Source organism: Cebus imitator, unplaced genomic scaffold, assembly GCF_001604975.1.
Source record: "Cebus imitator isolate Cc_AM_T3 unplaced genomic scaffold, Cebus_imitator-1.0 Scaffold102, whole genome shotgun sequence".
Taxonomy (NCBI): domain Eukaryota; kingdom Metazoa; phylum Chordata; class Mammalia; order Primates; family Cebidae; genus Cebus; species Cebus imitator.
In genome coordinates, this window is record NW_016107417.1 from 2,099,819 (window position 1) to 2,112,667 (window position 12,849).

A 12,849-nucleotide genomic window follows, 5' to 3' on the forward strand; every position below is an offset into this window, starting at 1 on the left:
ATAGGGGGGCAGATTAAGAAATGTTAGCAACCTGTTAACACCCTTGGCATATTCAGAAGCTTGAAAGAAAATGGAAAGAGTAACTTTCTCTTTTAGCCTAATTTAATGCTGTCCTTGTTCTCCCTAAAATCACCTGCATTTTACTACAATCCATTTATCACTCAATGGCGCTAGAGGCTGCCAGTAAACCAGTGGACCAGACAATCACAGTCTTTGCCCCTACAGACTCACAGCTGGCTGGTGGAAAAACACAAGCAACCTGGGAATAGCTATAAAATGTCATTGCTTAAGAAAATAGTTTGTGGTTGAAAGCAGTGGCTCACACCTGTAATCCCAACACTTTGGGAGGCTGAGGAGTGCCATCACCTGAGGTCACAAGTTCAAGACCAGTCTGGCCAGAAGACGAGTTCCAGACTAGCCTGGCCATCTCTTTAGTAGAGGTGATGAAACCTCGTCTCTACTAAAAATACAAAAGTTAGCTGGGCGTAGTGGCGCGTGTCTAGTCCCAGCTACTCGGGAGGCTAAGGCACCTGCACCGCTTGAACCTGCCTGAGAGGCGGAGGTGGAGATGGGGCCACTGCATTTGCACCTGGGCGACAGAGCCAGAAAATAGTTTGTGATTTAGGGCCTCTCACTTCTCCAGCGTCCTGGATACGCCAGGGGATTGTAGAAAGCCCACACCTATTCGAAGATCATAAGAGTAGGAGCAAATTAATGATTTCTAGTCTTTTCAAAGTTTTTTTTTTTAACAGAAAAAAAGACTGGGGAGTGGGTGCATCTTACTATGTTTAATGTGTTGTGGCGTGGGACCGCCGAAAGTAATGCTGTTTTTTCCAGGCACTCCCGGAGACCCAGCTCGGCGAAGCCCGCCAGGACTGCGGGCGAATGTCGGCTGCTCTGGTTCCCCGGCCCGGGCCGGTCTCGGGTTACGCTCTGAGAGGGGCTCCGCAGCGGCTCCCTAGTTAGGGGGCGCCCGGGTGGGCTCCCACGTTAGGGGTCGCAGGAGCGGCTCTGGCATCATCTCGGAGCTGGCGAAGCGGGAAGAGTCCCGCGCCAGGGCTGCCCCCAAAGAGCTCTCGGCAGGGGGTGGGAGTGAGGTTACCCCCCGCCCCTCCCCCCGCCTTCCCCTCCGCAGCAGGGATCCGGGACCCGAGCCCGCGGAGTGGACAGGGGCTGCGGGGAGGGGCTGTGCCGGGAGCGAGCAGCATCGGAGGCTGGGAGGTGGGGCGGGGCCCGAGCCGGAGTCCTGAGTCTCTGCGGCGGGTGGGGGATGGAGAGGGGGTGGCGCGACCCTCTGTCCCCGCCCCGGGGGCGGAGCCCAGGTCCTAGCCTGCGGCGCGCCAGACTCACCGAAATCCGCCCGGGGCTACCTGCGCCGCTCCCGCCGCCCCGCACCCAGATTCGCGGAGACCCGCCCCCCGGGTCCTGCGGCCCTCGGCCCCTGCGCAGGTGCAGGTGCGGCTTCCCCGCCCCTTTCACCCAGGCGCACCTGCACCGGCGGCCATGGCAAGAGGAGACGCACCGCGGGACAGGTGAGTGGGCCCAGGTGGGTACGGACTGGAACCCGAGTGGCCAGGGGCGTTGCAGACCCCATCCCTGGAAGCGCTCCGAGGCTCAGAGAAGACCGGCTCGAACTACAATTCCCATCAGCCGACTGCCTTGGCCGCCGGAGCCGGGGTGATGGGGGTTGTAGTACGCTCCGGAGGGGGCAGCCTGGGAGGCGGGAGGGCCCGCGGAGGCGGGTGCGTCCTCGGGGTGACCTTCCCAACCGATCCCCACAGCTACCACCTGGTCGGGATCAGCTTCTTTATCCTGGGTCTGGGCACCCTTCTTCCCTGGAACTTCTTCATTACCGCCATCCCGGTGAGACTCGCGGCGGAGTGGCAGCCCGTGGCCACAGCCAGCACCCCTCTCTCCCGCCCGCCCTTTGGGATAAGGCTTACCCGGGGCTTCTCCACCGCGCGCCTGTGACCCCTCGTTGTGCTCATCTGTGGGCTGAAGCTCAGAGCTTCAGAGAGGGGAATGCTTCCCCCATGGCTAGGAAAGCAGAAATTCAGGAATGCCCGCATCGCAGAGAAGCAAGGCCACCAGCCCACGGGGTCTGGCACGAGCCAAGGTGCTGCCCACTTACCTTCTCTATGTGTTGTTATTCCTGAGTCAGTCACCCCAAAAGTCGGTTATTGAACCTTTGATTTTCTTTGAAATACCATGAATAACATTCATTCATTCATTCAACAAACTTGTGCACCTACTGTGGAGCAGGCACTGGGGACACAGGAGGAAACAGCAGGGAGGCTCTTCAGGAAAGGCAGGAAGGTGGGATTTGCATTGTCTTTGGGACCGGGTTATTCATCTGTATTCACTGCAACAACTTTACAAATGCCTCTTGGGTACCTGGCTCTGTGCTGGGCCCTGGAAACCCGGAGATGAATCAGCCCCTGGTCTTGAGAGCAAGAGGGGGCCAAAGAGCTATTAATAACGTAACATGATGCTGCCATCCCAGGCTTGCAGCGGGTCCCCAGGGGAGGGAGAAAGTTCCTTCTGCTTTGTGGAAGAGATTTGTAAATTGGGAGTAGGGCAGGCAGAGTGCATAAGGAGGGGTGTGGCCTGGAGGGCATTTGAGGCAGAGGTGACAGCCATGCCAAGGCAGACAGGCAAGAGAGAGCCAGCCTGTTTAGAGAGAGATCCAGAGCCAGGACTGCCTGGAGCTTAGCAGGTTGGAGCAGAAGATGAGGCACAAAGGGAGACTGGGATCTGATTCTGAAGGGCTGTTCCATTTGGGGCTTTGCCCTGCAGGCAATAGGGAGGCATGGAGCAGGGTGTTGAGGTTAAGCAGAGGAATGGCAGGCTATGTGCTCTAGAGAGAATGCAGTTGGTCAGCACCTAGGCCAGAGCCCGGCTGACGGTAGGTGCTCAGTAAATACCCATGGAATGAATGAATTTAGCAGCTGCTGCAGGAGTAGAGGTGGGGGCTGGAACCAGGGCACTGATGAGGAGTGGCCGTCCAAGGCTGGATTGAGGCTCGTGCTGGGGTCTCCTAATGCTTGGGGTCTGTCCCAGACTTCAGCCATTCAACTCAGCACACATTCATGAAGGGAGCTCTGACTGTGTGCCGGGTGCTGGGGACAGAACAGGAACTTGGCAGACAAGCCCCAGCAGACATTAGGAAGCCATCACAAGTGAGGGGAAAGGCAGCGGGGGGAACGCTGAGAGGTGCTGACCCTCCATCACCTCTCCACCTGGAAGTACTTCCAGGCAAGACTGGCAGGACACAGCAACAGCACAGCCAGGACCCTGAGCACCAACCACACGGGATCTGAGGATGCCTTCAACTTCAACAACTGGGTGACGCTGCTGTCCCAGCTGCCCCTGCTGCTCTTCACTCTTCTCAACTCCTTCCTGTACCAGTGGTGAGAGGCCTGTCCTGGCTCCTGTGCCCCCTGCCAAGGCAGCTTCATTTGGGCCCAGGAAGGCCTCCCCACCCCCGACTCCCACCTCTATCCCCCGCCAGCCCTACTGCCCAGCTCCATTGCTGAACCTCTTTCCCCAACCTCCTCTGGCCTGGGCCATGCTGATCCACTCTGCCCCCTCTGAGCAGCATCCCAGAGACGGTGCGCATTCTGGGCAGCCTGCTGGCCATACTGCTGCTCTTTGCCCTGACGGCAGCATTGGTCAAGGTGGACATGAGCCCCGGACCCTTCTTCTCCATCACCATGGCCTCCGTCTGCTTCATCAACTGTGAGCATCTCTGCCCCCTCCCCAGCCAGCCCATGCAGGGCTTCAGCCTGGCCTCCTCATCCCTGAAAGGGCCCAGCATATCTGAGAAGGGAAGACAGCCTCATAGTCGCTTATATCCCTGGTGAAGAAACTGAGGCCCAGAGGGAGGGGAAGAGTCACTTGTCCAGGCCTCACAGTGCCCTAGGAGCAGGCCTCCTGGTCGACAGCTCCACAGACCAATGGTTGCACCTCAGAAGAGGACTGAATGGCAGGTGTTGCCCCAAGTGGCCAGAGTCCCTAGGGAAGCTCACACCTGCCCAACCTTATCCAGAGTCCCCTGTGCATCCAGCGGACACCTCCTCCAGGGAGCCGCTGAGGCCTGCCCAGTTGAGCAGCAGCCCCCATCCCTGTCCCTCCGCAGCCTTCAGTGCAGTCCTGCAGGGCAGCCTCTTCGGGCAGCTGGGCACCATGCCTTCCACCTACAGCACCCTCTTCCTCAGCGGCCAGGGCCTGGCTGGGATCTTTGCTGCCCTTGCCATGCTCCTGTCCATGGCCAGTGAGTGCAACTGAGTGGCTGGAGGGCTGGGGTGGCCTCTGAGGTTTGGGGAGCAGAGAGGGCATGTGAGAGCAAGAACCTGGGTTCTGGGTGAAGACGGAGGTGAGGGGGTGATATGGAAATGGGGATTGGGTCTGGAGCTAGGGAGTGGGGCCCATGGGCCCTGGACGTGGAGGAAGAGTAATAACCAAGTGAGGACCGGGTTAACCCAGGGCCAGGGGCAGGATTCCTGGGGCCAACACTGGCATGTGACAGCAGGTTGAAGTTGAAGGATGAGGGGATGGGTTTGGGATTCAGGTAGACTTGGGTTTGAATCAGCTTCAGTGCTCATCAACTGGGGGCATCAGACAAGGCTTGTCACCTCTCTGCTAGTTTCCCCACCTATGTGATTGTTATAGCTCCCTGCTTAGATTGCAGTGAGCACACAATAAGAGAAGGCTCCTGGCACATAGTATGTGCTCAACAAAAATGACGCATAGAGGAAAGCGAGAGAAGTGTGGGGCTGCTCCGGGGCCCTGTACAAGATTCCCAAGTCTGTCAGTGAAGGGAGGAGTGGAAGAGGCTGGGAGTAGGTCTGAAAAGTGCACAATGGGAGATGGGACAGGAGTTGGAAGCCCTGTGGGAGCTGGCGGGACCAGGTGCCTCTCTTCTGTAGCTGACGTTTCTCTGCAGGTGGCGTGGACGCCCAGACCTCCGCCTTGGGGTACTTCATCACGCCCTGTGTGGGCATCCTCATGTCCATTGTGTGTTACCTGAGCCTGCCTCACCTGGTGAGCCTGCTGTTGGGCTCGAGGCCCCACCTCAAAGCATCTCCGACAGAGTCCTGAGTCTGAGGCCCTGAGAAAGGCCAGGGGAGGCGGAGAGCTGGCCTCAGCCCTGACCGCCAGAGGAGACACTGAGGGACCCCAGCCTCTAGGCCAATGGTGTGGGGAGGGATCCAGACACCTCAGCCAAGCCAGGCAGGCCCAACACTTTCCTGTCCTCTGCAGAAGTTTGCCCGCTACTACCTAGCCAAGAAACCATCCCAGGCCCAGGCTCAGGAGCTGGAGACCAAAGCTGAGCTCCTCCATTCTGGTAAGCCCTGTGACCCTCCTGGGGAAGTGGGAGATGCAGGGGAAGCTAGAGCCACCTCCCCTGGGAAGTGCTTCCCTCTGCAGCCAGAGCCCACCCCTAGTAGCCTTGTGCAAACAGGAAGATCATGATGGGCAGTTGGTAAGGTTAAAGTCATCCCTGCTGTTCTTCAGGCCTGTTTCCACCTCTATAAAATGAGGTGGCAATAGAGCTTCCATACCTGCAAATTTTGGATCCAAAGACCTCTGAATTTGAATCATGGCTTCACAACATCTCAGCTGTGTGGTCTGAGACAAACCACTTAGCCACCACACCCCACTGAACCTCCAAGTGTTATTTGTAAAGCAGTGGTCGTGAGATAATCCATCTAAGGTGCTTTGCTCATGCCTGACCCACACATGCGCTTCCTGGTAGCTATGCCTTTCCATCGTGAATTCCCTTCGCCTGCAGCCTGGGCTGGAGCAAGATCACTGGTTTTTTGTTTTATTTTGTTTTGGTTTTGAGGCAGGATCTCAGTCTGTCACTTGGGCTGCAGTACAGTGGTGCATTCATAGCTCACTACAGCCTCAATTTCCTGGGCTCAAGTGATCCTCCTGTCTCAGCCTCCCAAGTAGCTCGGACTATAGGTGCAGGTCACCATGCCCGGCTAATTTCTGTATTTTTGTAGAGATGGGCATTCACCATGTTGCCCAGGCTGGTCTCGAACTCCTGAGCTCAAGCAATCTGCCCGCCTCGGCCTACCAAAGTGTTGGGATTACAGGTGTGAGCCACTGTGCCTGGCCGAGGATCACTTGTTTTAACTGCTGGGAATCTCTCTGATAGACCTAGAAGTTGAGAAACCTGGGTCACAGGATGACCCTTTACCCTCCCCTCTTGCCCCAGATGAGAAGAATGGGATTCCCAATAGTCCCCAGAGGGTTGCTCTGACCCTGGATCTTGACCTGGAGAAGGAGCCGGAACCGGAGCCAGATGAGGCCCAGGAGCCAGGAAAACCTTCAGTTTTCATTGTCTTCCAGAAGGTTTGGCTTGGATATAGCCCCCAACCACCATCCCTGGGGAAGAATGGGTCTCACATTGTCTCCCCCAAGGTCATAGGGTCATAGTGGGTCAGGGACACAGCTGGGCCAGGCCCCAAGTGCCCTGCTCCCAGATGGGGCTTTGGCCAGAGGGTGGGGCCCTGGGACTGCCCTGCTTGCTCACACCCCTGCCTCTGGCTCCCAGATCTGGCTGACGGCGCTGTGCCTTGTGTTGGTCTTCACAGTCACCCTGTCTGTCTTCCCCGCCATCACAGCCATGGTGACCAGCTCCACCAGTCCCGGGAAGTGGAGTGAGTGTCGGGATGCAGAATACGGCAGGGCAGGGGGCACAAAGGGGAGAGGAGGGGTGAGGGGAGTTGGGGACCACTGTGAGCTGCAGCCTTCTCCCTCCCAGGTCAGTTCTTCAACCCCATCTGCTGCTTCCTCCTCTTCAACATCATGGACTGCCTGGGACGGAGCCTGACGTCTTACTTCCTATGGGTAAGCACACCGGGGCTGGGTGATCCGATGTTTCAGGAAGCAGTTTGGGATCTGAGGGCTTGAAAGAGCATGGAGGGGATTTTCTGGTAGTCCAAGTGGCCTGGCAATAGAACCACTGGCCAAGCGCCAGGGAGCCCCTGGGCCCTGAAGGTGTGCAGGCCAGGGCTTGCACTGTGAGCTCCTTGAAAGCAAAAGTCATGTCCAGCTGACCTCTGTGTCCCCAGCATCCAGCCTTCACTGCTCGAGAATGTTACTTGGAGCTTCCTGCACCAGGTGAGGGACTGGGCAAGAGTCTTAGTTTTGGGGTTGGTTTTAGCCATGGTGCTGTATCTTTAAATGAAATCTTCCAAAAAGACAATAAATAAAGCAGATGAAAGAGGAACTGCTCTGATCCAAGTCAGGACAGGAGCTGATCTACTGCTTCCAATCCCACTCAGAAACCCCATCTGCTCCCAGAGGGGTCTGTGGAACCCCCAGGGGAGCGCTGAGGAACTAAGTGTGTAAAGTGTAGGTGTTGTGGAGAGCAGAAGCTAGAGCCTGGGAGAAGCAGAGGTGAGCCCCTGGCCAGTCCCTGATTGCTGGGCGGCCTCAGCCCAGGCCCCAACGCTGAGTCTGCTCTCACTGGCTCACAGGGCAGGTCAGAAGAGGTCAGAGGGTGACGGATGGGTCTATCCTATGGGTGGGCCAGGTGTGGTGGCTCACGCCTATAATCCCAGCACTTTGGGAGGCCGAGGCAGGTAGATCACAAGGTCAGGAGTTCGAGACCAGCCTGGCCCACATGGTGAAACCCTGTCTCTACTAAAAATATAAAAATCACCCAGGCATAGTGGCACACGCCTGTAATCCTGGCTACTTGGGAGGCTGAGGCAGAAGAATTGCTTGAACCCAGAAGGTGGGGGCCGCAGTGAGCCAAGATTGAGCCGCTGCACTCCAGCCTGGGTAACAGAGCAAGACTCCATCTCAAAAAACAACAACAACAACAACAAAACAAAATCCTAACACTTTGGGAGGCCAAGGCAAGAGGATCGCTTGAGCTCAGGAGTTCAAAACTAGCCTAGGCAACACAGTGAGACCTTGTCTGTACATACACACCCATACACACACATTTTTAATGAAAAAAATAAGGGGGGCTGGGTGCGGTGGCTCATGCCTATAATCCCAGAACTTTAGGAGGCTGAGGTGGGTGGATCACTTGAGGTTAGGAGTTCAAGACTAGCCTGGCTAACATGGTGAAACCCCATCTCTACTAAAAATACAAAAATTATCTGGGCATGGTGGTGGCAGGCACCTATAGTCCCAGCTACTCAGGAGGCTGATGCAAGAGGATTGCTTGAACCGGGGAAGTGGAGGTTGCAGTGAGCTGAGATCAGGGCCACTGCACTTTAGCCTGAGTGACAGAGTGAGACTCCAACTTGAAAACAAGGTACCCTATGGGTGTTCTGAGATTGCCTGGAGCAGAGACCTGGCTCCAGGGACCACACTGACCCCAGCCTCTGCCACAGCCAGACGAGGACAGCCGGCTGCTGCCCCTGCTGGTCTGCCTGCGCTTCTTGTTCGTGCCCCTCTTCATGCTGTGCCACGTGCCCCAGCGGTCCCGGCTGCCCATCCTCTTCCCACAGGATGCCTACTTCATCACCTTCATGCTGCTCTTTGCCATTTCTAATGGCTACCTGGTGTCCCTCACCATGTGCCTGGCGCCCAGGTCTGGGGGAAATGGCGTATTGTGGGGGCTGAGAGTGGGGAAGTGGGTTCGCTCTTTGGGGAGGGACAGCCTGCGAGGGAGGGGAGGACTCGTCCTGCTTCTGGCCAGCCCAACCCTAGCTGTTCACGGGCCTCACTGGCTCCCCCTGCCGGGCAAGGTCTTAACTGCAGGGGAGAGGAGAATTGGGTGAGGGAGGTACCTGCCCAGCAAAGTAGCCCAGGCACCAGTTCTGGGGTCTCCTTGATGGGCCTCAGTTTCCCCATCTGTAAAATAATGGGCTGAACTGTTATCCCTCAGGGTCCATCAGGCTCTAAAATTCTCAGTTTGAGGAGAACTAAGGTATTATGTGGTTGTTGGTTTTTTTTTTTTGAGACAGAGTCTTGTTCTGTGGCCCAGGCTGGAGTGCAGTGGGAGCGATCTCCGCTCACTGCAACCTCTGCCTCCCAGGCTCAAGCAATTCTGCCTCAGCCTCCTGAGTAGCTGGGACTACAGGCATGCACTGCCACACCTGGCTAATTTTTGTATTTTTACTAGAGACGGAGTCTCACGGTGTTGGCCAGGATGGTCTTGATCTCCTGACCTCATGATCCGCCTGCCTTGGCCTCCCAAATTGCTGAGATTACAGGCGTGAACCTCCGCACCTGGCTGAGAGCTAAGGTTTGACCAAAAACAAGGTTCATGGGCTATTTCCTCAAGGGGCAATGCAGTGGAGAATCCAGAGAGAATGAAACTGACAGGGTGGGGGCACTGTGGAAAGGGCAGGCTGTGGAATCTGGAATCCCATCATGTTGGACTCACAGGCCCTGAGAGATGTCCTTGTCCAGCAGCTTCATTTACATACCAGGAAACTGAGGCCCACAAAGATGGGGCTAGTTATGGTGACACAAGGGCTGTGTCAGAGGCCCAGACAATGGGCAGAGGGTGGTGGAGCTGGGTTCAGGTTTGGGCCCAGTGTTTTCTAAGAGCTCCTGTTCCCGGTGTTCCAGGCAGGTGCTGCCACATGAGCGGGAGGTGGCTGGCGCCCTCATGACCTTCTTCCTGGCCCTGGGACTTTCCTGTGGAGCCTCCCTCTCCTTCCTCTTCAAGGCGCTGCTCTGAAGCAGTCTCTCCAGGCTCTTTGGCAGCCTCTTGTCGACATCTTCCGGAGATGAGATCCAGCCCAGGGCGAATGGCAAGCTCGGCTCAGTCTTCTGCTGGGCGGGGGACCCTGGGCCTGGGGCTGCCAGCAGGGGCCAGGAGCTGCTCGCCATCCCTTGGAGTGCTGTGGGGAAGAATTCACCCTGGGTCCTTCTAACCCTCACCCAGGAATGGAGGTGACTTGCACAAGACCTCGTGGAAAGGGTAATAACCAGGGACAAGTGGGAGCAGGGCACAGCTGCTCCCCACCACCAGCTCTGCCTATGTTCATCATCACCAGGAGCAGAGACGACCTGAGGGTTCAGAGTGGGAGGTGGGGCCAGTCCAGGGCAGGAGCTCCTCATCCTCCCAGGCTTCAGGAACCCAGGGTAAAAGGTGCCAGGGACTTTGCGGGGATGTGGGAGGAGGAACAGGTGTTGAGGACCTGAGGGTGCTCAAAGTGCTAGGCTCAGCCTCAAGCAGTGTTTTCATTGCCAACACTTACTGTCCCCACTCTCCAGAGCCCAGGTGAGCCTGGGCCCCAAAATCACAGCTAGCCTGCATGTGTGCACTGCACTTTACAGTTTGCAAAGCTCTTCCATACCCACTCTCTCACTGAAGCCTAATTGAGGCCCTTGGAAGGAGCTGGACAAGGATTGTGCTTCCCCCATTATACAGGGGAGGAAACTGAGTCCTGGGGGAAGGGACTGGTCCATGGTAGAGCTGGGGACTCAGCCCCATCTCCCTCCTCCCTGTAGGTGCTGTTCTTCCTGCCCAACACCTGTTTTTCTTTTCCTCAAGGGGTTCGGGGCAGGAGCCCTGGGCTCTTACTCCCCTTTTTGCTGTTCTCCTTCTGTGGACCCTGCTCCTGGGTCTAATAACAACCCCATTTATTTGTATGATGTGTTCACCAAGTTTTTATTTCTGTAGTGCTATTGGCTCTATTGGCCTCAATGACTTGGGTGGGTTCAGAAAGACTGTACCCCATTGACAGGTGGGATGACTGAGGCCCCAGGAAGGCAGGGATTGGTGGATATCTCTGTGCTGGGTCCTCTGGATCACATGATAGCTGGGGGGTGTTGACCTGCAAGGAACCTGGAGCTCCTGGGCAGAACACTTGGTTGGATGGACAACTGTTGCTCTCCCCCTCACTGCCATGAGCCCCTGGGATCTCACCGGCATCCTCTGCCTCCCCAGTGGAAAGTGGGTTCGCTCTTTGGGGAGGGACAGCCTTCGAGGGAGGGAGGACTCGTCTTGCTTCTGGCCAGCCCAACCCTAGCTGCTCACGGGCCTCGCTGGCTCCCCCTGCCGGGCAAGGTCTTAACTGCAGGGGAGAGGAGAACTGGGCGAGGGAGGTACCTGCCCAGCAAAGTAGCCCAGGCTACTTTGTTCCTCCTCAGAAATCTAGCCTTAGTGAGGCAGTCGGCCTGGGCAGGGCTTTGGCGACCCCACCAATTCTAAAGTCAGAGGGTGGAAAGGCCTGCTTCACCACACACGGGGCTACCCTGCCCATAACAGAGAAAAGCAAGGGTTTTCTGCCCACCTGCCTTTGTGAACATTCACTGAGCACCTATTAGATATCAGGTGCTCAGCACAGGGTACCTGCTCAGAAGCCAGGGGCTCTTTTGGCATCAAAGAGGAAGATAGGCAAGATATGACCTTGGTTGCTGAAATAAGCCACAGGGCAGACCCCAAGTAAGGATTCATTCCTTTCAGCACTGTTCACAGATAGCTGCCCCAGAGTAGGCCCTGCCTGGTCTGGAGACCCTGAAACAAAAAAGGCACAGTCCCCACTCCCAAGGCCATGGGAAACCAAATGTAACTTGTGATAATGGCTTATGAGGGTCCTGCAGAAGCATGCTGAGGGAACTGCTGATTCCACCTGAGAAGTCAGGGCAGGCATTCCAGAGGAGGTATTTCCCCAGCTGGGTCCTGGGGGATGAATATGAGCTTGCTAGTCTGAGGTGGAGGAGGGGCAGAAACAGAGAAGCCACAGAGGAGTTGATCCCCACAGTCCAGCGGGGAGGCGACGGGGCATAGACAGTGGCTTAGAGAGGAGGACGGATACAGGAGACAAGAGGGAGACTGCCTCTATGGAGGCCAGCTAACCTTGTGGTTAAGTGCATGCATGCTGACCCAGAGTCCTGGGTTCAAATCCAGACCCTTTTCTTTATGAGCAGGGGCAGCTGGAACCTGCCCGAGCTGGAGTCCTGGAGTGAGGCTGGAGCTAGAGTACCAGCTCTGATGATATTAGGGAAATGGCTATTGGAGTCCTAGGAGTCTCTTGCAAGACCAGGAGGCCTAGCTGTGCTCTTTGACTGGAATTGTTGAGGCAGGACCCCAACACTTGCTGGATCCCCTTCTCTTTCTCCACCTTCAGAGGAGAGTACAGGTGTTGTCCGTTGTACCTAAAAGTTCCCTAGAGGCTGGGTGTAGTGGCTCATGCCCATAATCCTAGAACATTGAGAGGCCAAGGTAGGTGGATCACCTGAGGTCAGGAGTTTGAGACCAGCCTGACCAACATGGAGAAACCCCATCTCTACTAAATATACAAAATTAGCGGGGTGTGGGGGCGCATGCCTGTAATCCCAGCTACTTGGGAGGCTGAGGTAGAAGAATCCCTTGAATCCGGGAGGCAGAGTTTGTGGTGAGCCAAGATCACACCATTGCACTCCGGCCTGAGCAACAGGAAACGAAACTCTGTCTCACAAAAAAAAAGTTCCCTAGACCTGCCAGATCCACCTGGGACCAGGAAGGCAGATACCCACCTGCCCACCTCACAGGCCAGACAGTCCCAGGTAACTCACTGGGGCCACCTGTCACCCACAGCAAGACCAGGGTCAGGCTGGGTAGTGGAGGATAGGGCCCAAAAAGAGGATACTCGCCCCTTGGGTGTCCTTATGATGTCACAACCTGGGATTCCATCTTCCCATCCTCCTTCCCAGTAGACCCAGCGAGACTTTCTTATCAGCTCAGGGTGTAGGGGCTTTGATGCTGGAAACAAATTCTTGGGCTGCTTGACTACACTTGCCTGCCCTTGCCTGATACCTAGTCCCCAGCTTCTGCCTCCCCATCCTGTCACAGCTCTGCCAACAGGCCCAGATTCCCTCAGAAGCAGCCAGTTTCCATCAGCAAATACTTGCACTGCACAGGGTACTGGGCTGGGCTCA

The 12,849-nt window shown here is 56.4% G+C and overlaps 1 protein-coding gene across 4 annotated transcripts; it reads left to right on the forward strand.

The window, feature by feature from the left end:
- Positions 1-1,285: 1,285 nt before the first annotated feature.
- SLC29A2 (solute carrier family 29 member 2) lies at positions 1,286-10,578 on the forward strand. 4 transcript variants are annotated; one of them, XM_017537068.2, is made up of 12 exons: positions 1,286-1,532; positions 1,782-1,863; positions 3,247-3,410; positions 3,599-3,738; positions 4,139-4,273; positions 4,946-5,043; positions 5,263-5,347; positions 6,227-6,363; positions 6,566-6,671; positions 6,776-6,861; positions 8,364-8,563; positions 9,550-10,578. In XM_017537068.2, exons 1-12 carry the CDS (start codon positions 1,504-1,506, stop codon positions 9,659-9,661), a joined length of 1,374 nt encoding a protein of 457 aa, XP_017392557.1. In that variant the 5' UTR covers positions 1,286-1,503; the 3' UTR covers positions 9,662-10,578. The 4 variants fall into 4 exon arrangements, with proteins under 4 accessions (XP_017392557.1, XP_037597500.1, XP_017392560.1 ...); XM_017537071.2 differs by lacking the exon at positions 4,139-4,273 and having other exon boundaries at positions 1,305-1,532; XM_037741572.1 differs by lacking the exons at positions 6,227-6,363; positions 9,550-10,578 and having other exon boundaries at positions 1,304-1,532; positions 8,364-8,524.
- Positions 10,579-12,849: the final 2,271 nt, after the last annotated feature.